At 31.0% G+C, this 26,445-nt stretch overlaps 3 protein-coding genes across 16 annotated transcripts in view; 2 read left to right on the forward strand and 1 right to left on the reverse strand.

Moving 5' to 3' along the window:
• The window catches only part of Hr3 (nuclear hormone receptor 3 ROR-beta), a 126,528-nt gene extending 118,617 nt beyond the window's left edge, over positions 1–7,911 (forward strand). For all 13 annotated transcript variants that reach the window (XM_089712220.1, XM_089712218.1, XM_089712219.1 and 10 more), the window contains 6 exons: positions 3,338–3,452; positions 4,270–4,424; positions 4,781–4,889; positions 5,331–5,449; positions 6,070–6,220; positions 6,740–7,911. In XM_089712220.1, coding sequence (XP_089568346.1) covers positions 3,338–3,452; positions 4,270–4,424; positions 4,781–4,889; positions 5,331–5,449; positions 6,070–6,220; positions 6,740–6,866 — 776 coding nt within the window. In that variant the 3' untranslated portion in view covers positions 6,867–7,911. The remainder of the gene's footprint in view (positions 1–3,337; positions 3,453–4,269; positions 4,425–4,780; positions 4,890–5,330; positions 5,450–6,069; positions 6,221–6,739) is intronic.
• Positions 5–15,253, forward strand: LOC149476341 (uncharacterized). Of its 2 annotated transcripts, none has more exons than XM_089712361.1 (2): positions 5–2,866; positions 15,230–15,253. In XM_089712361.1, the coding sequence occupies exon 1, from the start codon at positions 344–346 to the stop codon at positions 845–847; it is 504 nt and encodes a 167-aa protein (XP_089568487.1). In that variant the 5' UTR covers positions 5–343; the 3' UTR covers positions 848–2,866; positions 15,230–15,253. The 2 variants fall into 2 exon arrangements, with proteins under 2 accessions (XP_089568487.1, XP_089568486.1); XM_089712360.1 differs by lacking the exon at positions 15,230–15,253 and having other exon boundaries at positions 5–2,120; positions 2,302–3,331.
• Positions 12,999–22,613, reverse strand: LOC149476342 (androgen-dependent TFPI-regulating protein-like). The gene is made up of 6 exons (XM_089712337.1): positions 22,538–22,613; positions 18,848–18,884; positions 17,445–17,616; positions 16,129–16,272; positions 14,934–15,154; positions 12,999–13,951 (listed from the first exon to the last, which is right to left on the reverse strand). The coding sequence occupies exons 2-6, from the start codon at positions 18,850–18,852 to the stop codon at positions 13,777–13,779; spliced, it is 717 nt and encodes a 238-aa protein (XP_089568463.1). The 5' UTR covers positions 18,853–18,884; positions 22,538–22,613; the 3' UTR covers positions 12,999–13,776.
• Between the last annotated feature and the right edge of the window lie 3,832 nt (positions 22,614–26,445).

A 26,445-nucleotide genomic window follows, 5' to 3' on the forward strand; every position in this document is an offset into this window, starting at 1 on the left:
AGTATTATAGTATATATTATTATATTGTTTATGAGTGTGATAAATTTAAGAATTGAGAAGCGATTTATGTTTTGAATATGAGAGTGTATAGGGGAAAATAAAATTGCAAAATAGTGTTGTATAGTGTGAAACTAACTGATCACTAACTGTACTGTACTGTACAGCTACAGTTAGTGATCAGTTAGTGTTACAGTGATGTAATGAATAAATCGCTTTTTTAATTCGTGATGTGTCTAATCCCTAACTTAACTTAGTTTTATTTAATAAAAGATTTTTGTGATTACTAACTCATATTATTTGATGTCTAGTGTACATAGCTAAATGTAAATTAAGTTCAACGCCAATGCCAAATAATACCATTAGGCTAAACCAACAATTATCCCAACTAGACGAACAACAACAACAACAAAAAACAGCAATCCGATCAACGCCAACAACAACAGCCTCAACGTCAACTTCGACGATCCGTACCGTCGAACGTCGTCAGGAGTTCGATCGATACGACGAACGAATACAATCCCCTCCCATATCTAGCGGCGTGATTAACATAAAACAGGAAATAAAGCCAGAAACATCGATGGGAGTTGATAATCTAGTCGCGAGTTATGTAGATTCAACAACGTTTCTACACAGTCCATCGAACATTCAACATAGTCCAATGGAGATACAGAATACGGTTCTAGTCAGTCAGAATTCGTTGAGTGAGGATATAAGCGATGATATGACGTCTAGCAACAGGATGATGGACCCGTTGAACATGAATATGTCGGGGATGGGGATGGTGAACCCGAATGCCGTGACTCGACGACAGGGGACGTCGAACGATGATTTACCCTGTGAGTTGTAGTGCGGTTATATCAATTTGTTTTTGAGTGTAATATGTTGTTCGATTTGGAATTGGTTTCGATCGGTTTGGAATCTAATTTTAAATTAAAATAAAAAATAAATATATATAATATATTTAGAGTATTATGGAATAACATTCTAAACATATTATATTCGAAAAGGTTTATTAATAATTTGATATAACCGCACAAAATAAGATTCGTAGACGCTCAGTTTTCACGTAGATTGTATACGTTAATGAAATTATTTTTATTATTTTGTTTTATATGCTAGTATTATTTTTTGATTTTATGTTTTTAAACGATCACCATGGTCTTAAAATTCATCTCAAGTTTATAGACTATGTTCTGCTGTGTATGTGTATTTCGGTAGAATGAATCTTCCAGTGAGCAAAAGAAATATCAAAAGCAGCTCAGCAATTCGACTGATTACAATAAATATTCCTTTTAACTGATGAATTAAGATTTTTAAACGTGTGAGGGTGAGAAATTTTTTGAGAAATTTTTGAGAACTAATTTTTAATTTAGAAATTTTTCAAACAATAATGAAAGACACAACAAAACAATATATTTCCAAAACACAACAATAGCTAAGAATCGCTTAACTTTTCATATATTTTGTTGTTGTTTTTCTTCAAAATGACTCCATTACTCGTGACACAAATATAGTAAAATCGTGCGTCATTCTGAAATAAATGAATAATATTATATCATCATCATAAGCCCATATACGTTCCCACTGCTGGAACACGGGCCTCATATCAGAGTACAGGCCATAATCCACCACGCTGGCCAAGTGCGGGCAGATGTCACATATCAAACCATTTATTACTAGCTGTACCCCGCGGTTTTACCCGCATTGCTCAGCTCCTATTAGTTTATTGAGATGATATATAGCCCATAGCCTTCCTCGATAAATGGGCTATCTAACACCGAAAGAATTTTTCAAATCGGACCAGTAGTCCCTGAGATAAGCGCGTTCAAACAAACTCTTCAGCTTTATAATATTAGTATTTTTCAACGTTAGAAACATTTTTTTTAAGAATTATATAGAATTTCATTATATTATATAGAAAAATATATTTACCGGTTTTCTCGATTTTTCCATATGTTTGTTAGATTCGATTATTACTAAAGGATATGGTATTATTGGTAGAGCAAGACAGCATGGTAGAAGACAGGCTGAAATTAAAAGAAATCTTGATGAGAGTCCTAAATAATAAAAAATATGGCTCTATCTCTAAGTACAAAAATACTTTTATTTGTAAACTAGCCGTCCGCCCTGGCTTCGCCCGTGTTACATATTTCGCAATTAAAGGTAGCCTATGTTCTTTCTCAGGGTCTAAGGATTATCTGTGCCAAATTTCATCAAAATCGGTGCAGTAGTTTATGCGTGAACCATACATACATACATAATTACAAATCTTTACTCTTTAAAATATTTATTTGTTTTGAGTAAAAAATTATAATGCTCATATTGTTCATACGATAGGATTTTTGGGAAGTTATCTATATTTTATGTTCGTTATATAAGAGAATGACTATATATTTATATCTTGACTATATATTTACGTGTAGAAAGTTCTTTTAAACGTAGAAATCCGTAATTTTTCTACACAATTTGCTAACATATTTTTAAAGTTTCGTAGTATCCGTGAAAAATAGAGCAAGTTGTTCATTAAAATCAAACCATTAAAGTGTTTTAAAAGATACTAGTGCGACGCATATGTATTATGTTTATACTACTATAGTCTAGTAGTCTTTCTCCGTCGTTATACTGTAGTAGTACTACTTAGTTTTGACCGCCTCCTTGGTACAGTGGTTGACGCGTGACCGTAGTACCGAGGGGTCCTGGGTTCGATTCCCGGAGGTGACGAAGAAAAAAAAATGTCTCGGTCTGGCAGGACAAAGAAGGCTGATCACCTACTTGTCCCTAAAGAAAATCGATCAGTGAAACAGATGTATAATGCATCTGCCCCTTACCCCACTAGGGGACATGGGACTTCACTTACTACTTAGTAGTTTGCTACTCACGCCAGCATGCTACTATACATGTTCCGAGTAGTATCACTGATAATGGATCCATTGCAATCGGCACATTTTATTTTTATTTACAAATGACAATTTTATTTCTTAATTTATTTGACAGATATATTATGTTTATGATTTTGTATTTTATTTTAGTTTTAAGCCTAGTTCACATGTTATAATGTTTTTGCATGTTTAAAATAATAATTGTTGTAGTTAGTTATAGCCACCAGTGTTATAGCCTTTTTATATTGAAATATTGTTATTTTTTAATAATTTTAATACCTATTTATGTATTCAAAACAGTATGTAATAATTTTATTACTTAGCTAAATTCATTTTTCTATGTATGCTCAAAACTTGCTATGTTTATGTTATTTTTGTGTCAGTTGCTAATTTATTTCTGCAAGCTTTCATTTACTACTTTACTAGTGAATGTAAATAAATAAAATTTTCATTAACAGCTGAAGGTGACATAAGCAAGGTGCTGGTGAAGAGCTTGGCTGAAGCTCACGCGAACACAAATCCAAAACTGGAATATATACACGAGATGTTTAGAAAGCCGCCAGATGTGCCTAAGTGAGTTACATTTACTTTAATCATTAATGAACTTTCATTTACTTGGCTACATAAACTTCATTTACATTGTGAGTTCATTTACTTTACTGATATTAAACAAATTTCATTAATGTTACTATAAAACAGTCGAATTTATTTTAATAACAACGTACATATTTTACTGCCTATAACCCTATAGTTTGTATAGTTAAATTGTGATATCAGATTTAAATTTACATTAATATCTAAATATAATCATTCATTCTTTTAAATTAAATTGTGAGTGTATTTTTTGTTTATATACATCGCAGATGCACAGCGTTTAAGGGACTCAGAAGTCAGATGTCTTGAAAATTAATAAATATAGAAACGCACCTAACTCCCCGGTAGATATTTTATTAAATAATTATGTATGAGAAATTGTGAATATGGTATACATACGTAAAGACCACTTAAAATCAAATTTTATGAAAAATAATAATGCATGAATTATCTTTAAATAAAATATGTCTTTAAGCTTGATATCTAATGTCCTTGAAGTTTTTGAGTCCCTTTTGGGAATCGAACCCATAACTTTTACAACATATTTAACTATAAGATAGGTACTACTTCTATTCCTTAAGAAATGAGTTCAGTTAATCTGTAAAAATAATTATTCTACGTAATATTAAGTAAAAATAATAATAACAATCTATTGTTTTCCACAAACTCGTAGTATAGTTTCATCAGTATATGCTTATTGCAGTATACATTCTAAAAAAATCTTGTCCAAATACATAATAGGGACTAAATAATTTTATGAAATACTTAAAAATACTTACATTAACAAAACTTCCAGGCTATTATTCTACAACTCAATGACATACGAGGAAATGTGGCTGGACTGCGCGGACAAGCTGACCGCCATGATACAGAACATCATTGAGTTCGCTAAACTCATTCCTGGGTTCATGAAGCTGAGTCAGGATGATCAGATACTGCTTTTGAAGTCAGGTAAGAAATGATACTTTTAAATGTAGATAAGTAAGAGGTGGAATGATGATAATTTAAGGTTATTTATTAAATAAAATTAACAAAAAAATAAATCGAAAAATTATTAATTACGAAATTGGTTCTACTATAATTTATACGTTAAGTTTCCTATTGTTTCTTATTTTTCAAAAGCTATCAAAGATCTATGAATATGCACACTACCTATTTATATACAGCATGTTCATTTAACAGTAAGATTTATGAAGACGTTTAAGTTTCATTAATTTTACTGTTAACGTATTAGACATTCTGATTACTATCCTATCTACGATCTTATTAAGACCTTTTTTTTTACATTTTACGATATATTTTTCCAGGATCGTTCGAGTTGGCTATAGTGCGTCTATCTCGACTCATTGACATCAACCGGGAACAAGTGTTGTACGGGGACGTTGTACTGCCGATACGGGAGTGTGTGCATGCTAGGTGAGCTAAAGATATATAAAAAATAAAAGAAGAAAAAATTAATTGAATTGTTGAAAAAAGTTTTAAATGTGACAGAGTTCGACTCAGTTAGTACACGCACAGTAATACAGTTTTTAAATGATTAAGTTCACGTCTATTTCACCGATTTATATGCTTAATAGTAATTGCTTAGATTAGCCATGTATATGAAATTTTAGGCATCATTATTAAATTTGTATTTATATTCCACAGAAATTTTAAATTCAATCGATTTCACGTCCTCCATTCATAGCCCCTCTCCGCTCATTAACCGTACTTGTAATAAACTACTAAGGTGCTGTTTATTACCAACAATATATTTTCTTTATCTATATCTATGTACATATCTATACAATATTATTGGAAAAAACCTTATTAACTATAGCTAGAGGGCCATATTATTAAGTAAATTATATTTATTAGGGACCCACGTGACATGGCGCTAGTATCTGGTATATTCGACGTGGCCAAGTCGATCGCGAGACTGAAACTAACTGAGACGGAGCTGGCCTTGTACCAGAGCCTCGTGTTGTTGTGGCCAGGTGAGTAAATGTATATTTTTTATTGTTTTTATGTTTGTATATTCCTGTTATATTTATAATTAACTAGCTTCCGCCCATCACCGCTTCTCGTCTTTCTTAGATCTGAAACTATCATTGTGTCGAATTTTTGTCAAATTTCATGGAAATCGGTCCAGTCGTTGAGGTGTGAAACAGACAGATAGATGCTTTCGCATTTGTAATTGTATTTGGGCAATACTTATGGGACTAGCGGGGATTTATATTAATTATATCCATAACTGGCCCACCAGATCTTATTAAGCCAGATTAAAAAGACATACTAAAAAAACTACCCGGATTTGTCTAGCCGTTGTCAAGTTTTGCGCTTAGTAACACATTTCGAGATTCATTTTTATTATACAGTGTAGAAATTTTCGATAGGCCCTGGAGAGAAAATAATACTGAAGATAGCAAATACTGCTGAAAGGACATTTATTTTTAAAAAGAAAAAGAACTGCATTATAAGATTTTCGCATACGGACGGAATGAGAAGGCAACTTTAATTTCTCCAATTATACTATTATTAAAATTTGTACTATTTAAAGATTTTTATATTATGTATTACTGTGTATTATGTATTATATTAATAATATTTTCCACAGAGCGGCACGGAGTCCGCGGTAACTCTGAAATCCAATGTCTGTTCAACATGTCAATGGCGGCCATGCGCCATGAGATCGAGACCAACCACGCGCCCATCAAGGGTGACGTCACCGTGCTTGATACACTCATGGCTAAGATTAATACTTTCAGGTATTTATTTGGTTATTTATTATTTTACATTTATTATGGAGAAAGAATATACAGATTTTCTAATTTCATTTTTCCAATACAAATTATATTTAAATTGGGTAGAAATATAGCTAAGGTTCACCTATATTAATTGATTTAAATTGAGCTAGTCTAGCTTAGATTCATAGATTTGAAGTTATAGACTTGTTGTTGATTGATTATTTTATTTGATTTTGTGGACTTAGTAGACAGTATTAAAAACTTTATCCCATATCTTGTTGATTTAGAAGTCATAAAATTTTGTGACTAAATCATTTAGTAGTATTTGTTTCTGAGAGAACAATTAAAAGTACATTTTTTAATTTTTAGTAAATAATAACTTACATAATAAAATTTCATCAATATGGGACTCTCTCAAAGTCTTTACTTAAAAAACGTAATTTATCCTAGACATATATATATCTCGACTATTTTTAGTTTGTTATATTATCATAAATATTAAGTAGTAACATTTATTAAAACAAATTATATTCTCCACAGAGAACTATCGTTGATGCACTTAGAAGCGCTCTGCCGTTTCAAGGCCGCACACCCACACCACGTGTTCCCAGCACTTTACAAAGAACTGTTCTCTTTAGACAACGTCCTAGACTACACACACGGATAAACAAACAGACAAACAAACACGACTTCGTATTCTACCCTCGTACGGGACTTTAAAGACTTTCATTTACTCTACTGTTTTTACATTTACTAAAACTGACGACGCGACGGACAATTGTTGTTTATTATGTGTATGTATGTAATCTGAGACTGTTACGACTTACGTATATACGTACAATTTAATATATAAAATGTTTATTTAATATAATGTCCGTCCGTCGACAGTTTTGTATACAATATCGTAAGATGTTTCGGCTTCTACGAATATAACTTTCGGATTAAAACTACGAATACATAACGTAATTATATGTTGCTTTGTGTATTACGTAGACGATTATAATTATAATAAAATGTATCTAACACGATGGTGGAATAATAATAATTATTATATAAATATATAATAATAGAAATAGAGTTTTTATTAAGAAATAAATAAAGGATATAAAGGAGTAGCGGAGTAAAGATCACACAATGTTTTTCTTTAGGAACGTTTTAAAAAATAGGTTTTTAATTATTTTAACAGTTTTATGAATAATTGTAACTTGTTATTTATTTCAAATGATTATTAATATTGACGTTTTTTATTTCGATTTAAGATCGGTTATGTTATATAGGAATACAGATACTGCCCAATTCTTTTTTGTAGATTCTTTTTAGTTTTTTTTATGTGTCGAACAGAGGCGATGGAAAATTCATGAATATTATTAAAATATATTATTAATAAGTTGCGTAATAATTGAACAAAATCAGGAGAGCAATTGTATTATATTATTATTATTAGTGTCTCAAATCTTACTATGACGGCGTTTTTCCGCTTATATATTTATGTGTTCTTAATTTATTTTGCAATATTTTTTTTTTCAATTATTATATTATCTATTGTTTTTTTTCTACAATCCGTGTATAGTAAGATTTGATTTTTTTAACATCTCGCAGTCAAAATAATTTGTACTGTATCAGCAGGCAATTTATTTTTTTCTTATAATAATTTTGATCTCAATGCAAATATATATATTATCCCTTCTTTTGGGTGCCATGTTTGGTTTTTTTTAATAATAAAAGCACACGTAACGCATAATATTTTTTTTATTGTTTTTATTTTATTTTTTACTTCGTATACGTAAATTTTTTAAGCTGTACGCTTTTTTTGGAACGTAAATTGCCTGCTACATTATTTAGAATTATTAATAATTATCAATTTTTCTAACATTACGCTAAGTTATGTGAAATAGCCTTTACTATATAGACTGGTTTATATTAATGTTAAATCTTATAAAACTTAACGCGTATTTTGTAAATAGTTATTAATAATATGTATTTTATATTAAATGTCATATAAGGTTCGATGGGTTATTTTTAATTTTTACATTCTATTAAAAGTATATAAAAAACAAATTTTCCACAATGTTACGAGATCGACGTATTGTATGTGAAAATGTTGTTTTTACTTATATATATTATATATTTTTTGTTAAATAAAGCAATCTGTTATTGTCTATTCATTTTGTTTTATTTTATATTTTCATTTTTTTTCGTTAATAAAAATATTTATATATATATACTTTTTGGTTTTTTATTTTTTGTTTTTTTTTCGGAACACGATTTTTTCGAATTCTTGATATAATAGAGTAATCATACATTATAGTGAGAGCATATAGATAAAATATACGGGTGGTTCATAAATATTATTTAAAAATGATGTTGCTGATTTCATCTTGTTATTTTCCTCAGAATTAATAAACCTTGTTACATACTATGACAAATAAATATATATTTATAATTTTATTAATATTATAATGCGATTTATTTTAACTTAGATGCACATTATTAGATGTGTTAGTAAAAAAATATTGGAATAATGAGTAATGTCTAATTTTTCGTTTGTTATTCTTTGATAATTGTTAAGTTTTATGGATTTTTTGTCAATAAATAAATATCGTGAAATTCTAGATTGTTATCAAAGTAAATGTAACAACATATCTACCTGAATTATTATTTATTTGTTAAATTAATATTTAAATACGTTTTTGGTGATCGAAAAATCGCATATCAAAAAAAAAAAAATTAAGAAAAAATTAGACATTGCTCGTTCGGAAAATGTGCACGAAAAACGTTTAGAGCACTAAGACTGAAAATTGGTAAATAACGGTAAAAGCTTTTGCCTAATTGATAACCGTCTAAAGGCCCGCGAACAAATGAATCTGAATTTATACCTGAGTACAAAAATATTATAATCAAATAAATAATTTACGATGTTAATTATTAGTTAGCAATAATTTTACAGTATTTGTTGTTGTTTTATATGTCTATAGCGTGGTGCTGGCGGTAGAATGATGAAGTGGCTAAAATTTCATGTTTAAATTATTATAACTTTATTTAAAATATCTTCCCTACGAACGTTTTTATAAATAAATAAAAATATACAAAAAAAGATTGCCCAATTTTTTAAATAATAGAACTCAAACATTGTTTTTCAATTAGTCTTCTTTTAAAGCGAGTTTGATTAGGATTTCTGTCTCTTATAAAATCTGGATGTTTTTCTCAAACATGCATCAAATTACATATTATGTTATTTAGAATTTTAATAAATGTGAACATCTACAACCACAGTACTTATACGATTCACAAATAACATTTTCAATCTTGTTTAAACTTATCGCCACGGCTTCGCTTCGCCGCCAGCACCGCGAAGGCGACGCGAATTCAGATTCCGTAGCGGGGGCGAGCGTCGAATTTATTTTCAAACGATCCAAAACCATTAAAGAGACAAACGTGTCCATTCTATATACTTCTTATTGTAGACTTGAGATGGTGCAACCGAGGCGCGTCTTACGATTGGCCGTAAGAGGGCGTGGTAGTGATAGAGTTAGGGTAAAAACGATTGCTGGGTAGTATTAGATATTTCTAAAAAAAACTTTTGTACTATGTTTTGCTAAATTTTCACTAAAATATAGACTTGGACACATAATGTTAGGATTTTTCGAAAAAGCAAGCAATTGCGGGAATAATTAATTAAACGTCTAACTACAATTATTGAGTTATTTTTCATTTATAGAGCTTCTATTTTATACAAACCCGTGGATATTGGGGTCTTGGACGTAAATAGTGAAAATTTTTTATATCTTGTTTTCTATGAGATAATTATTTTATATTGAAAAAAAAAAATATTAATTTGTTAACTGAAGTATTTTTACACATTACCTGAACATATTAAAGAGTAACAAAATATAAAAAAAATCATATATCTATGTAAAAAAATCAGAATATATAACGTTTAATGTACGCGCAAGTTAACCGTGAACTCGATATTCATTTTTCGTATTATGAATGTTTAAATGAAAGTTCATTTACTTTTGTATACTTTCATTTGTTTTTTGAAAATAAATGTACGACTTTTCGGTTAACTTCCGTTTGCTGGAGCTTTGTTGATTTGTGAACTAACAAAATAAACGTACCTAAGTAGATTGAGTCGATTTTTGAGAACCAATAGAAAAATAAATGTTATTGTTTTATTATTCTCGAATCACTTGCAATTCTGTGTGTTTTATTTTATAACCTTTTTAGTTTCTACCACATATAATTTACATTTTACATTAAACATTTAAGAATAATAACTAATAGATCATGGTACCTATAGAAATATAGCAGTCATGACTTGGAATTTGGTTAAGAAAAACAGTTCATCATTCTCAGCACCAATGGTCCAATCGGTGATGAGGAACGAAATACAAACTAATTTTAACATGAAACCATTTTCATGTTGCTTGAGTTGCGATTTATATCTTCATGTTTGAATCAAAGTTGGCCATATACCCTATCCTGACCTAATCCCAACCCTATTAATCTAATGAAAGTTAAGTTAAGACATGAAAGTTCTAATGAATATAATATAGTTATTTGCTTAACATGATCCAATGGCCAGCTTGGTACAGATATAGATTATAGTCTGGATTACACACATAGGCTACAGCTGTTTTCCTTTATTGACTGGCCGGTTGGCTTGGTTGGTAGTGGCCCTGCCTTCCAAGCCAGAGGTCGTGGGTTCGATTCCCACCCGGGGCAAATATTTGTGTGATGAACATAGATGTTTGCTCTGTGTCTGGGTGTTAATTATCTATATAAGTATTTATTTAAAATTATATATGTATGTCTATCAGCCATCTGGTTTCCATAACACAAGCGAAAGCTTAGTATGGGATCAGATCGTGCCGTGTGTGAAAATTGTCCTGAAATATTTATTTATTTATATTTATTGAAGTGAAGAATTTGATTTGAAGAAGTGGATTGCGAGTGAAGGATTTTTCAGAAAGATGATTTCAACCACTAAATGACTATTATTATAATAATAAACACGCTTTTATTACCTGTATGTTTGTATGTAATCAGAGTTGATTAGGACTCTATCCCACTTTAAATGGATAAGATCAGTCTTTGTACGCTTATCAAGGATCGTAGTTACATATAATACAATAATTTCATAAGTTTAAGCTTGTTTTTTTTTTCAACCTATATACATAAGGTAAAACTTTAATTGCATACTACTACCGTGGGTATAAATATTGGCAGATGATGATGATATTTAAACTTATTTTTCAAGTACAATCACGAATTTTCTCAAAAAGTGACCATAATACTTCGACCATATCATCATCACTACATAGTATAAAACAAAGTCGCTTTTTCTGTCCCTATGTCCCTATGTATGCTTAATCTTTAAAACTACGCAACGGATTTTGATGCGGTTTTTTTTAATAGATAGAGTGATTCAAGAGGAAGGTTTTAGTATATAATTTATTAGGTTTTAGACAAAGCGGGCGAAGCCGCGGGCGGAAAGCTAGTTTTCTTTATAAAATAATCAAAGTGACTGTCTTTTTCTACAAAATGTTATCGTTACTATTGTGGTAGAATTTCAACCACTAAATGACTATTGTTATTATTGAATAGTAAATAATTAATTTAATAAAACTATGAAGCAATTACTACACAAATAAAGGACATAAAGGTAAGAGTAAAAAAAAATAAAATTTCCCGTATATTTATAATTATTTATTTGAAATAACAACCCATTTACATAATATGTAATTAATAACAACGACTTATAATTATTTTTTCTTAATAATATAATAATATATAATATAATATGTGATGAATGAAGATAAACTTATTAAATATTCTTATTATACAAGCTTATAAATAATAACAACCTTTAAGCCTTTGAAATTACCCGTTTTTTCCTTTTTTTATCCATTTTAGTAGCATATAAATGTATCTATTTTAAATACATACTTAAATACATCATAAAATATTATTACAATAAATGAAAAATACTTAAAAAAAATGGACGGACAAAATATTATTAAAACATGAACTAGTTACTACTTTTCGCTTAATTATGTTTTTGATGTTTTTTCCAAACATCAAATTAAGGGGGCGCATAAAGCAAAATAACCAATCTTCTATTAGATGATACGTGTAATATGCAAGACCAAATCTAAAAAATAAAATATATATCAAACTAGATGATATGTTCAACGATTCTGTTTAATCAAAAACATAAAATATTAAAATTTACTCGATAAAAAAAAATCACCAAGTTAGCTCTAATTTTCACACTTTTACGTTTTCTACTTGACATGGTAATACTTATTATGATTTTTTTTTCATAAACAATTATATTAAAACATTTGCAAGATATTTGTCAGAGCATTTTGTGTAATTACTTTTAGTTTTGGTTTTATCTGCGATAAACCACTTTTATCGTGACAAAATCAAACGTTTATCTCGAGAAAAAAAGAGCGCCAAAAGTGGTTTATCGCAGATAAAACCAAAACTAAAAGTAATTACACAAAATGCTCTGACAAATATCTTGCAAATGTTTTAATATAATTGTTTATGAAAAAAAAATCATAATAAGTATTACCATGTCAAGTAGAAAACGTAAAAGTGTGAAAATTAGAGCTAACTTGGTGATTTTTTTTTATCGAGTAAATTTTAATATTTTATGTTTTTGATTAAACAGAATCGTTGAACATATCATCTAGTTTGATATATATTTTATTTTTTAGATTTGGTCTTGCATATTACACGTATCATCTAATAGAAGATTGGTTATTTTGCTTTATGCGCCCCCTTAAGCTACTCACGTACCTGCAGCAGGGGCAATATTGGAATTGCACCCTTAATTGGCTCCTTAATTGTGATGTGTATAGGCAAGCAGGGGCAATTTAGAGAACAACTGAAATTGCCCCGACCGCCGTGCAACCGAGATTGTTCCAATATTGCCCCTGAGGCAGGTACATGAGTAGCCGGCTTTAATAACATTGATCTCTATGATCGTTAAGGGAAAATGTAGAATTTATACATTTCAATAATAAAATCAATTGTATAATCAAAATATTAAATCAATTTAAATTTTTAGCTAAGTAAAGGCTTATTTATTCGATTACATTAATAAATATAATAGTTATAGACATAAACAAACACATACACAAACATTTATTAAATAAATAAAAAAAAATCATTTAGTATTGTATTGTACTAATTTACAATGAAATTGCAATCGACAACTTTTATCAATCGTTGAAACACAAAATGTACTAGTATAGTATATATTATCTGTGATAATGACATAAATAACACTAGTATTAACTTGTTAAATCAGCCGTTTCATTAAAAGACTAGTCTCCGTATTAAAACGGAGACATTTTCAACAATTGACAACAAAATTTTCTCAAACGTTACAACGGTGATATAATTTATGATTAACTAACTAAATGATACTAACTACTGACAAGATGTTTACATCTAGATATAATTTAGTTAGATAATCATCATCATCATGAGATGGTTAATCAAAAGCCTAGTCTTCTAATAAAACCGCTGATTTAACAAATTGCCTACAGCATACAAACAAATTATCGGACTTTAGACTTTCCGTGTATCTTTTCAGTAAGTGTCCATTGAATATAATAACTAAATATGTATAAAAATGCTATAAATGCCATGAAAATGGGGAAGTAAATGGTTCCATACATGTATTTGACCATGGGGTATGGCCACACTCCCGCTGTGTAGTAATGGTGAATAATTCTGGAAATAATTAAGTTAATTAATTAATTTAACTAATTAAATAATCTACACTAATATATAAAGCACTTGTTTGTTTGTTTGAACACGCTAATCTCGGGAACTACTGGTCCGATTTGAAGAATTATTTCATTGTTAGATAGCGCATTTATCGAGGAAGGCTATAATAATATACATATTATATCACTAGAGCCCCGCGCGGTTTCACCCCCGTGGCTCCACTCCTGTATGTCGTAGCGTGATGATATATAGCCTTCCTCGATAAATGAGCTACCTATCCAACACCGAAAGAATTTTTCAAGTCGGACCAGTAGTTCCCGAGATTAGCGCGTTCAAACAAACAAACAAACTCTTCAGCTTTATAATATTAGTATAGATTACGGTAAGATGAAAGGGAAAGCAAGGACTAGGGAAATTAAGGTAGATACAAATACAGATACTTTGGAACTACTATGAAAAAAAATCCTTAATTAAATCAAATAAATGTACCTTAAAATTAATTAGTTGCAGGTAAATTATATAAACAGGCTTAATACAAATTGTCTTTCTTTTATATCTATATTTTAATACGCAAATTTCAAGGTGGCGAAGAAATCCACATGTTATATTAGGCATCTACTTTCATATAGAGTTTCAGCGAAATGAGTTCAGTAGTTTTTGCGAAAGTGAGTAACAAATATATGTCCTCAACGTAAGAGACGAAACTGGCAATAGTTCTTAGTGCGTTTCTAGGATATTCTATATTTTGTGTTGGCCTGGAGACGGGCAGCCGCTGATGGGGTCACGGAAGAATTCTACCTATACCCGTGGCCCCGTCGTTGATGCGGCTTGACGGAACACAGTGGGGTTTTGGTCGGTACGAATCCGACATAACCCACGGCCCCTTCCCCGGAGGCCGTGGGTATCTATGCAAGATTTCCCCACTTAAAAAAAAGAAAGGATATTCTATATTTCAGGTTTTCCAACAAATAAAAATTATACTTACACCAAGAAATAAACTACATATATCAACGTCATATTTAATAGATTTCCCTTGTGATTCTTTGGTTGTTTTCTTGGTTGCATCAATAACTCCCATAGACCCACCAAAATTATGAAGGAATGCATGATATGGTTCGATAAGGTCGTAAGCACCTTGTCGATGAAGGTGGGGAATATGAGCTCTCTGTCATATATGAATATGGGCCAGAATATCGTGAAGATCAGCTGAAATTGAAAAGTTTGGTTATTTTTTACGTAAGAAGATTTTAAATTTTAAATAAGTACTGAATCGGTCTAGAGAATATTTATATTCTTAATATATATAAATCTCTTGTCACAATGTTTGTCCTCAATGGACTCCTAAACCAATTAACCGATTATAATAAAATTCGCACACCACGTGCAGTTCGATCCAACTTGAGAGATAGGATAGGTTTTATCCCGGAAATCCCTCGGGAACGGGAACTATGCGGGTTTTTCTTTGAAAACGCGGGCGAAGCCGCGGGCGGAAAGCTAGTATTTAATATATTATCTAATAAATCAAATACAAATATGTACGTCTACGTATATGTAGAAATAATGTTACTAGATACTAGTGTTATAAAAAAACCGGCCAAGAGCGAGTCGGATTCACGCACGAAGGGTTCCGTATTATGGATACCCCCTTAGTATTTTTTTTTAATTTTTAGTATTTGTTGTTATAGCAGCAACGGAAATACATCATTTTTGAAAATTTCAGCTTTCTAGCTATCACGGTTTATGAGCCTGGAGACAGCCAACGAAGTCTCAGTAATAAAATGAGTTTTATTTGCAAGAATAAAGTAACATTATTGTTTTAATGACTGAAGTAATTAAAACAATTTAGCACAGTTGCTAAAATTCATATTAAAAACCATGATCTAAATAAGTATTATTACAAAAAAACATTTCAAGCAAAAAAAATCTCAAAGCAATTATTTATTTCATTACTAGCTTTCCACCCGCGGCTTCACCCGCTTTGTCTAAAACATAATAAATTATATACTAACCTTCCTCTTGAATCACTCTATCTATTAAAAAAAAAACACATCAAAATCCGTTGCGTAGTTTTAAAGATTAAGCATACATAGGGACATAGGGACAGAGAAAGCGACTTTATTTATACTATGTAGTGATTTAGCTAGTAAATATTAAACTATTTAAATATCAAAATTACTCACCAACGTAGTTGGCCATAAAACACTTGCAAAGAAAAATTCCTTGTACCGTTTTATTTGGTTCAAAAATTTGTGCTTTTTGTAAAGATTCCATATGAGCGACGAGTCACAGACTATAGACAGTCCTAGAAAGAATAATTGGAATCCCTGAAAAAAAAAATCATAATTAAATTTAATAACAAAAACATGGTAGAACAGTTTTTGGGATGAATCAAGTCAAACAAACTAAAAAACATTTTTTTGACGTGACAACGTCTTATAATTCGATAGAGCCGGCTGCACGCACGAAAATAACATGACTCATGCGGCGTTACCTCGCTCTGAGGCGTTCCATGTAAGGCTTGAAGTGCAAGAGCGCGGAACGAGTGACAAAGAAGCACAATCGGACGTTGTCACGTTCAACTATCGTCAGTAAACCGACTTTACAGACAACCAATTTTTTTCTATTTCTATTAATGCAATACCATATTTTTACTTGAGCGCCTCTTTGGTACAGTGGTTGACGCGTGAGCGAAGAACCGAAGGGTCCTGGGTTCGATTCCCGGTGGAGACGAAGAAAAAAAATGTCTCGGTCTGGTAGGACACAGTAGGCTGATCACCAACTTGTCCCTAAAAGAAAATCGATCAGTGAAACAGATGTATAATGCATCTGCCCCTTACCCCACTTGGGGACATGGAACTTCATTTCTTTTATTTTCTGATAAAAATATTTAAAAAAAAACAATATTTATCTTTATAGTACATATTACACATTTTAACAGTAGGTACCCCGGGTTCACCCGCGAAAAAAATCACGGGCAAAGACTTTAAAATATTCTGAGTTTGTTTTGTATACAACTACTTTTAATTCCAAATTTAATTAAAATCGGTGTTGTGATTTAGACGTGCTATCGTAATGGACAGACAGACTTTTATTATAATATACTAGCTTCCGCTGCGGCTTCGATTGCGTTAGCTACCTTTAGTTTCTATGATCTGTGGTTAGCTACGTGATACCGCAGACTTTAAATTTTATGACTAACTAGCTCCGCGCGGTTTCACCCCCGTGGCTCCACTCCTGTTGGTCGTAGCGTGATGATATATAGCCTATAGCCTTCCTCGATAAATGAGCTATCTAGCACCGAAAGAATTTTTAAAATCGGACCAGTAGTTCCCGAGATTAGCGCGTTCAAACAAACAAACAAACTCTTCAGCTTTATAATATTAGTATAGATTTCATACAGATTCATCAGCCGTTTTTGAGTGATAGAGTAACAAACAAACATACATTCTTACACACTTTCACTCTTAACATATTAGGAGAATTATTTTATACATACCAAGTTCCATATAGTGATATATTTATATTGCAAAGCTCGGAAAGTCCTCAATTCTGGATCTTCGCTCACAATTGTTCTTTTTACAGCTAAATGCATCACAATCACGTTAATTGTATGCACTAATAGGAATAGTACATTGCCAGCGAGTCGTACGTGTGCTTGGGATAGTGCACTGGAATAAATAAATATATAATATACAATAAATATATAATATAATAAATAAATATATATATATATATACGTGTGCTTGGGATAGTGCCCTGGAAGTCGAATAAATATATTTTTACTAATTAAATAAATATATCTATACTAATATTATAAAGCTGAAGAGTTTGTCTGTTTGAACGCGCTAATCTCAGGAACTACTGGTCAGATTTGAAAAATTCTTTCGGTGTTAGATAGCCCATTTATCGTGGAAGGCTATAATAGGCTACACATGATCACGCTAACACCAACAGGAGCGGAGCAATGCGGGTAAAACCGCGTGGCACAGCTAGTTAAAGATGTGTAAAGGTGCTCCGCGGTTCTATCTATTGGTCTTAGCGTGATGATTATAGCCTTCGGCCTTCCTCGATAAATGGACTATCGAACACGGAAATAATTTTTCAAATCGGTTCAGTAGTTCCTGAGATTAGCGCGTTCAAACAAACTCTAAATTTAAAATATAGGTAATATAGTTCATTAAGTGTTAAATGTTTGTATACAAGGTACGATGGGATTGTCATCGTCCTTTCGGACAAAAATCCCTTAATAAAAAAATATTAAAAAAAAAAACAAACTCTAGCTTTATAATATTAGTATCGGCAAATAAATAATTAAAATCTTTTTATTAATATTCGTATAATTGACACATAAAATTACTTAATGATCTAAGCATAAAATCGACTGAATTTATTTTAGTGAGAGTTAAGATCTCAATTCTCAATATAAGTAAGTTTAGATGAAAAGATTTGTTATTCAGAAAAGGTGCTGGTATTTAATAAATAGTGTTTACGCTATTCAAAAACAGATTTTTAAAGTTACATTGATTTTATATTATTTTGAAAACATTATTTTATCCACAAGGAGAAACTGTAATTATAAAAAGCTCGACTATAGCAGAATACAAAAAAAAATGTTGTGTGGTTTTCTGAAACCACGGTAAAAGTGAAACTGTTCGAACGGTTCCGAACACTGCTTTGTGTAGCGCATGTCGCGTGTCGGTCGGCTGCCGAGTAGGTATACCTATTCGGCAGCCGCGATACACGCGACATGCGCTACACAGACCAAAAAGTTTGAGACGATGTAATAAAAGTTTCACTTTAAAATCTTACGACACAAATCAGATTAAAATCGGCTCAGCCGTTCCTGAGAAATCATAATTGTTTTTTTTTAATTTACACATATAATTTATTTAAACTTACCCCATTTTCGTTGATCAGTTTGGTATCACAATTAAATCTGAAATCATTCATTATCTTATCATTAATTTGAAATAATTAGACAGATAAAATGACGACTATTGCATATATCTATACTAATATTATAAAGAGGAAAGGTTTGTATGTATGTATGTATGGTTTTCACGCATAAAATACTGGACCGATTTTGATGAAATTTGGCACAGACAATCTTTAGACCCTGAGAAAGAACATAGGCTACCTTTTATTGCGAAATATGTACCACGGGCGAAGCCGGGGCGAACCGCTACTTTAAAAATAAATTAGGGTTTACGTGATGAGAAAAGAGGAACAAACAAATATATTAGTCAAAATATTAGTATGTCTGTTTATCTACCCAAATTTAGCAAAAAAATTTATAAATATTTATGTTTTTTTTTACCTACCTAAATTCTAAAATGATGTGATTCTAAAATCTAAATGTACGATCACTGAGTTTAAAATTAAAAACCAAATTAACTCATAGGAGTTATAAATACAATGCTTAGGAATTAACATAGTTCTTATTTTGGATACATTAATAAGTAATAATATGTGCTGTGAAGGAAAACATCGTGAGGATACTGACATGTCGAAGAATCAAAAGTTCGACGACATGTGACATATTCTGTCCACACTTGGCCAGCGTGGTGGATTATGGCCGGTACACTCATAGGAGGCCCGTGTCCCAGCAGTGGGAACATATATGGGCTGATGATGATGATGATGATGATGATGAAGATGAATAACATTTAAAAATGTAATAATGTGGTTTTGTGATAACATAATATATTTTTAATCCTAACTGGACAACCTGTGCTTGACCATTTTTTAAATTATAGGTTATCTATATCTAATATCAATTACCAAATTATCTTATTATGATAACATCATTTAAATATCTCTCATCTGAATGAATCATATACTGATTGATATATATTAAATACTAAAGTTAATTTATTAATAATACTAGCTGTCCCGGCAAACTGACGTTGTTCTGCCTTACTCTTACTTAGGGGTATGAAAAATAGATGTTGTCTCATGTCTGATTCTAAGACCTACCCTACACACAAAATTTAATTAGAATCGATTCAGCCGTTTCGAAGGACACAACACAAACACTGTGACACGAGTTTTATGTTAAACTTCACTACAAAAATATCTTAGAATATAGCACTGTAATGTGCTAGCTCTTATAAAAATGGATAAATACTAACAGTACTTAGTATCTCGACGCATAGTGCGCATGCGTAGGCTTTTTATACACGAGTCGTTTTTGTAGTTATATTTTTTACTTAATAATAATATGAGCAAATTGTGAAATATTCAATTAAATTGTTTAATTTGAGACTAAATGTCACCACTTAAGTTGTTCAAAAATAATTACACTGGTGAATGGTTTTTGTAATTGTTTTTTTATTTATTAATCGCCCATAAAAGTATATAAGTATACTAGCTTTCCGCCCGCGGCTTCGCCCGCTTTGTCTAAAACATAATAAATTATATACTAAAACCTTCCTCTTGAATCACTGTATCTATTAAAAAAACCGCATCAAAATCCTTTGCGTAGTTTTAAAGATTTAAGCATACATAGGGACATAGGGACAGAGAAAGCGACTTTGTTTTATACTATGTAGTGATTATATATACGTTTCTTATACGATTTTCCTTTATAAATAAGTTAATATTAAATAGAAGTTAATTTTTTATCCCACATAACTTTATAAACCTGATTATCAGGAAGATTTATCTCCGGAAATAATGCTATTTTTTTCAGTTTATTATCTACATATTAAGTGCCTTTTCATTATAATCGAACTGAAAATACAAATTAAATAAAAGTTGTTAAATATGTTGAAGAATTTATTATAAAAATAACAACAGGCGACATGTTAGTTTTTATTATAGTTTATTTATGGTACCAGCATTCTGAGTGTGTATAATTTATTTTAATTGTTCAAATAAACGCTCAGATGTAGGCAGCCTAATGCTTTCCTAGACGGACTAAAACAGGTAGGTACTGTTGTATTACTTAGTAGGTCATAATTGTTTTTAGGATGTTGATAATAAAATCTGACGCGACCGACTACAAAAAAGGTTGAGATTCCTCTTATTTTGTTATGTTGGTACTGCTAAATACATGATAATTCAAAATTTAAATATTTTTGTCTTGTAAACGTTTGGTTCATTAGTCGATTTTATTTTTGTAAAATTTAGTTTAAAATTCCAATCTTTTATCATGGCCATTTAAATAGGGGAAAAGGTGGCAGTTATACTACAAACGTATCTGAAAATTGAAATATTTTTCGTTTACTCGATTTGTCTCCACTGAAAACAACATTTAAAATTTTAAATGAACAAACGAGAAGAAATAAATATTTATATAATTTAGGAAAAATTAAACACAATAATATTAGTAAGTGTTTTTATTGCCTTGAATGTGACTTGTAATAAAAACAATATGAATGTTTCTGTATAAATATAAATTAAGGAATATTGTTAACTTATTTGATATTATTATTATGTTATTGTTATTATTTCAATTTCTTGTGCTATTCACAATAGTTTCTTACATTAAATATTTTAATGATAAATTGTTTGTTGGTTTGTCCTTCTGTCACGCAATAATACACGCGATATTTCATCCAAGTACGAAGGTTTTATATGTATGTACCTATGTATATTTATTTGTTTGATCAGGAACCGATATTTAAACTAATATTATAAAGCTGAAGAGTTTGTTAGTTTGAACGCGCTAATCTCAGGTACTACTGGTCCGATTTGAAAGATTCTTTAGGTGTTACATAGCCCAATTATCGAGGAACAACAACAATTTAATTTAATTTAATTGAAAGTACCTAAAATAAAAACCTGAAAAATAAGGTCTTTCCTTATTATTATTACTTATATTATAAGTTTAGATTTAGATAACAGAGGCAGTTACGATTCAAATTAGTTCGTGTGAAGGCTTTTTATGTAATTATACATTAAAATGTAGTTAATTAAGTGTTTGTGACCCTCAAATTATTCATTAAGAGTCAGAAATTAAGTAATATAGTTTTAATTATGTTTCATATCTAAATCACCGATTATAAATACTTACATTATATCGTAGATACATACTTGTAAAATAACCATTTGAATGAAATGTCTTACCTATCATTAAAACATCACTACATAGTATAAAACAAATTCGCTTTATCTGTCCCTATGTCCCTTTGTATGCTTAAATCTTTAAAACTACGCAACAGATTATGATGCGGTTTTTTTAATAGATAGAGTGAAGAGGAAGGTTTTAGTATATAATTTATTAGGTTTTAGACAAAGCGGGCGAAACCGCGGGTGGTAGGCTAGTATTGCTATAAATTAATTTTTGTTACATCCAGATATTTTAAAACTGAAAATTTCTATATATTGGTACTAGGTGACCCTGCAAACATTCTGCCAGTAATTTATCACTTAAGTGTACAAAAATTGTTTCCAACCTATGCTTAAGCCTACCAAATATTCATATAAAATTTCATAAAAATTGATCAAGCCGTTTCGCCAGATTTTACATACAAACCACATTGTTTTACACTGAAATTTACAAATTTAAAAGATAATTAGTATTGCCTTAAGCTACACAAAATTGTATACACTTAACAATGTCTATAGAAATAAGTAAAAACTTACCATAAAATCGAAACAAAAACTAAGACGATCGTTCTCGACCATAACAGAAAGGCTACTAGCCAAGTTACATTGTACCCAGTGTTTCAAGGCCCATACATACATACAAATATAATGGACTCATAGACCATACTAGCTGGTAACCGGTTCGGATTTTTCTTCGCTTTTTATTTGTTAAATGAATAGAACCGGTAAATGACGTGGGAATGAATTTAAAATGTTTATAAACACCACATAAACACATTTTTTATATTATATCTCTACATAGAATAAATCAAAGTAGATTTCTTTGTCCCTATGTCCCTATATCCCTATGTCCACATGCAACGGATTTTGATGCGGTTTTTTGGAATAGATAGTGATATAGGAGAGAGGAAGGCACGGTTTGATCACGGGCGAAGCAGTTGACTATTTAAGTAAAGTGATTAGAGAAATAAATACCCATTTTCATGGATATTTTGATTTTGAACATATTCTGTATTTTTTCGAGCATAACTATCGTAATCGATAAGGAAAAACACAATGCGCAGTTATCGAATAAATAAAAGCGTGTTAAAAAATGAAAGCGTAGGGTTTTAGGATATTATTGATTTTGATAATATAATATTTAAGTAACACAAATATAGGGGACATGGACTGATGGATGAAATATCTTAATTCTTAATCTTAATCTTAATACTATTATAAAGGCGAAAGTTTGTATGGATGTATGGATGTATGGATGTTTGTTACTCTTTCACGTAAAAACTACTGAACTGATTACAATGAAATTTAGCACACATATAGAGGGTAACTTGGATTAACACATAGGATAGTTTTTATCCCGGAAATCCTATGGGAACGGGAACTATGCGGGTTTTCCTTTGCAAACGCGGGCGAAGCCGCGGGCGGAAATCTAGTATGTACAATATATACCAGATAACTATGTAGAATTTTGAAAAGAAAAATACTATAAAGACTTGAAATAAAATAATTTGATATTGTTAATTGTTATAATGAAACATGTAAGTTTAATTATTCTGTTAAAAATATATAAGCAAACATGTTGTTGTGTATCTTTGTATGTATGTGGAGAGTAGGAGTAAATAAATATATTTAGTTATCTACGTTTTCAAATATACTGCCTTTTTCATTAACATCATCATCAACATCTAATTCCCATGATAAATATAAATATAAATATAAATATGACTCATGCGGCGTTACCTCGCTCTGAGGCGTTCCATGTAAGGCTTGAAGTGCAAGCGAGAGCGCGAAACGAGCGACAAAGAAGCACAATCGGACGTTGTCACGTAACACGTTCAACTATCCGTAAACCGACTTTACAGACAATTAATTTTTTAATTGTACATAATGTTGTCCTACTAATATTATAAATGCGAAAGTTTGTGAGGATGTGTGTGTGTGTGTGTGTTTGTTGCTCTTTCATGCAAATACTACTGAACCGATTAGAATGAAATTTAGCACACATATAGAGGGTAACTTGGATTAACACATAGGACAGGTTTCATCCCGGAAATCCCACGGGAGCGGGAACTATGCGGGTTTTTCTTTCAAAACGCGGGCGAAGCCGCGGGTGGAAAGCTAGTTTAACATAATTATAATAGGCGTTACAAAGTTGCACCTATTACATTATTTATGTAATAGATAATGTATTTGCCACTTGTCAGCTGTTTATGCTAATTGTATCAATTAAAACACTAATTATTATTATTAGTCATATTGAATCATATTTATCATAATATTACACAAAGCAAATCAATACAAAGCATAAAACAAAGTCGTTTTCTCTGCCCCTTTGTCCCTATGTATGCTTAAATCTTTTAAACTACGTAACGGATTTTGATGCGTTTTTTTTAATAGATAGAGTGATTCAAGAGAAAGGTTTTAGTATATAATGTATTAGGTTTTAGATTAAGCAGGTGAAGGCAAGCGGAAAGCTAGTAGAACTATAAATGTGAAATGTATTTTATCTTATAAGACACCTTAAACGAATGAAATTTATGAAGATATATGAAAACAGGTGACTTTTAACAATAATCTGTTGAACTCAAACTCAAACTCAAACATTTATTTATTCAATTAGACTTCTTTAAGAAGCACTTTCGAATCGTCATTACATATTTTTAACATTTACCACGAAAAATAAATAATCTTTATACCTCAGGATTCTGCGTAATTTACTTACTTCATCGAGTTTGATCCCGTCCCGTAAGCACAGAATAATTAATAGTATACTGTACAGGGTACCGTAAGTCAAGAACTGCTGAAAGAAATTTAATGAGGCTTCATACATCTTCAATTGAAATAGGATAGATAGTAAATGTTAAAAATCTATCTTATATATATAAAACTCAAAGGTGACTGATATAGTGATCTATCAACGCACAGCCCAAACCACTGGACGTATCGGGCTGAAATTTGGTATGCAGGTAGATGTCATAACGTAGGCGTCCCCTAAGAAAGGATTTTAGAATATTCATCCCCCAAGGGGATCAAATAGGGGATGAAAGTTTGTACCATGAAAATTAATCTTTTCCACGCAGTCGAAGCTGCGGGCAACAGCTAGTAATAGATGAAATGTCCAATTATAATATAAAAGATCTTTAGAGAATACTATAATAATATTATATACTATAATAATATTATACTATAATAATCTAGTTATATATATATTTCCGCCCGCGACCTCACCTGCGTTTTCAAAGAAAAACCCGCATAGTTCCCGTTCCTTTGGGATTTTCGGGATGAAAAGTAGCTTATGTATTCTGTCACAAGACAAAAAAAACTTATTCCCAATTTCCTTAATAACTAGGTATTTCTATACTTGAAAAACATAATATAATTATAACATAAATATATTTTCCTCATAAAAAAAAACGAAAAACCTTGTAGAGTTTTTTGTCAATGTCACGAGGATTTGTCATTCTCCATAAATTGTATTTCCTACGAATAAATAGCATAGGTTATTTTATTATCTTTATTATTTACTAGCTGAGCCCGACGGTTTTACCCGCATTGCTCCGCTTCTGTTGGTCTTAGCGTGATGATATATAGCCTATAGCCTTCCTCGATATATGGGGTATCTAACACTGAAATAATTTTTCAAATCGGACCATTTTGTTCCTGAGATTAGCGCGTTCAAAAAACTAAAATTCAATTTTTTTTTTATGGCAATACATTCGTTTTCCCACGTATTGTTATTAAGCATTACACAAAACTTTTTGTGTAATGCTTAATAACAATATTACACTTGTAATAACAAGTTTAGTCAGATGTATAACATAAGTTTCAAATCTGTATACAGGAATAAAACGGGAAAGGTCCATAGTGTAACGTAAGAAGGAATGTCCAAGCCGAGATATGATTGTAGGCATAGAGTAACTTATATTATGTTAAAATTTTTCATAGATTTTAAGATATTCGTAAAATACAAAATATCACTGGACTTTGTTGATGTGTATGTGTATATACATATAGAAGAAAGGCAGACAGAAGATAGATAGATGGATAGCCATGGCGGAATATTAATAGACTACAGGCCCATGTTGAAAAAGTTATGGGTCATTTGAACCTCCAGGTGACCTATCTAGAACGATATAAGAGCATAAAATAATAAGATTCAGCACTATGCCGTCACTTGTAAGCTGTCCACCTGAGTGCAGATGGGAATTCGAAAGTACAGGTAGAGGTCTCCATGATTTTTGTACGGCGGGCGTTGCAGAGTAATGGGTGGTAATGGATTAAAAGCAGTATAGAAATAGTATGATACATTGCCGTACAAAATCAAATGACCAAATTTACCCCGGTTTTTTCGTTACAGAATTTCTCGATTCGGTCCCCGCGGCCGCGCTCAAGGCCCGCGATAGAAGCTATGCAATAGCACAGAATACGTAATAGTAGATAGCTAA

Source organism: Colias philodice, chromosome 28 (assembly GCF_061535455.1).
Source record: "Colias philodice isolate Cphi_HAF_F1 chromosome 28, ilColPhil1 Martin Lab GWU primary, whole genome shotgun sequence".
Taxonomy (NCBI): domain Eukaryota; kingdom Metazoa; phylum Arthropoda; class Insecta; order Lepidoptera; family Pieridae; genus Colias; species Colias philodice.

Coding starts and splice junctions, on each gene's coding strand:
- LOC149476341 (XM_089712361.1), top strand. CDS start 344: ATGCCAAATAATACCATTAGGCTAAACCAACAATTATCCCAACTAGAC.
- LOC149476342 (XM_089712337.1), bottom strand. Junction 15,155..16,128: donor TTTTATGGCCAACTACGTTG/GTGAGTAATTTT, acceptor TTTCAATTTCAG/CTGATCTTCACGATATTCTG. Junction 13,952..14,933: donor TATGTAGTTTATTTCTTGGT/GTAAGTATAATT, acceptor AATTATTTCCAG/AATTATTCACCATTACTACA.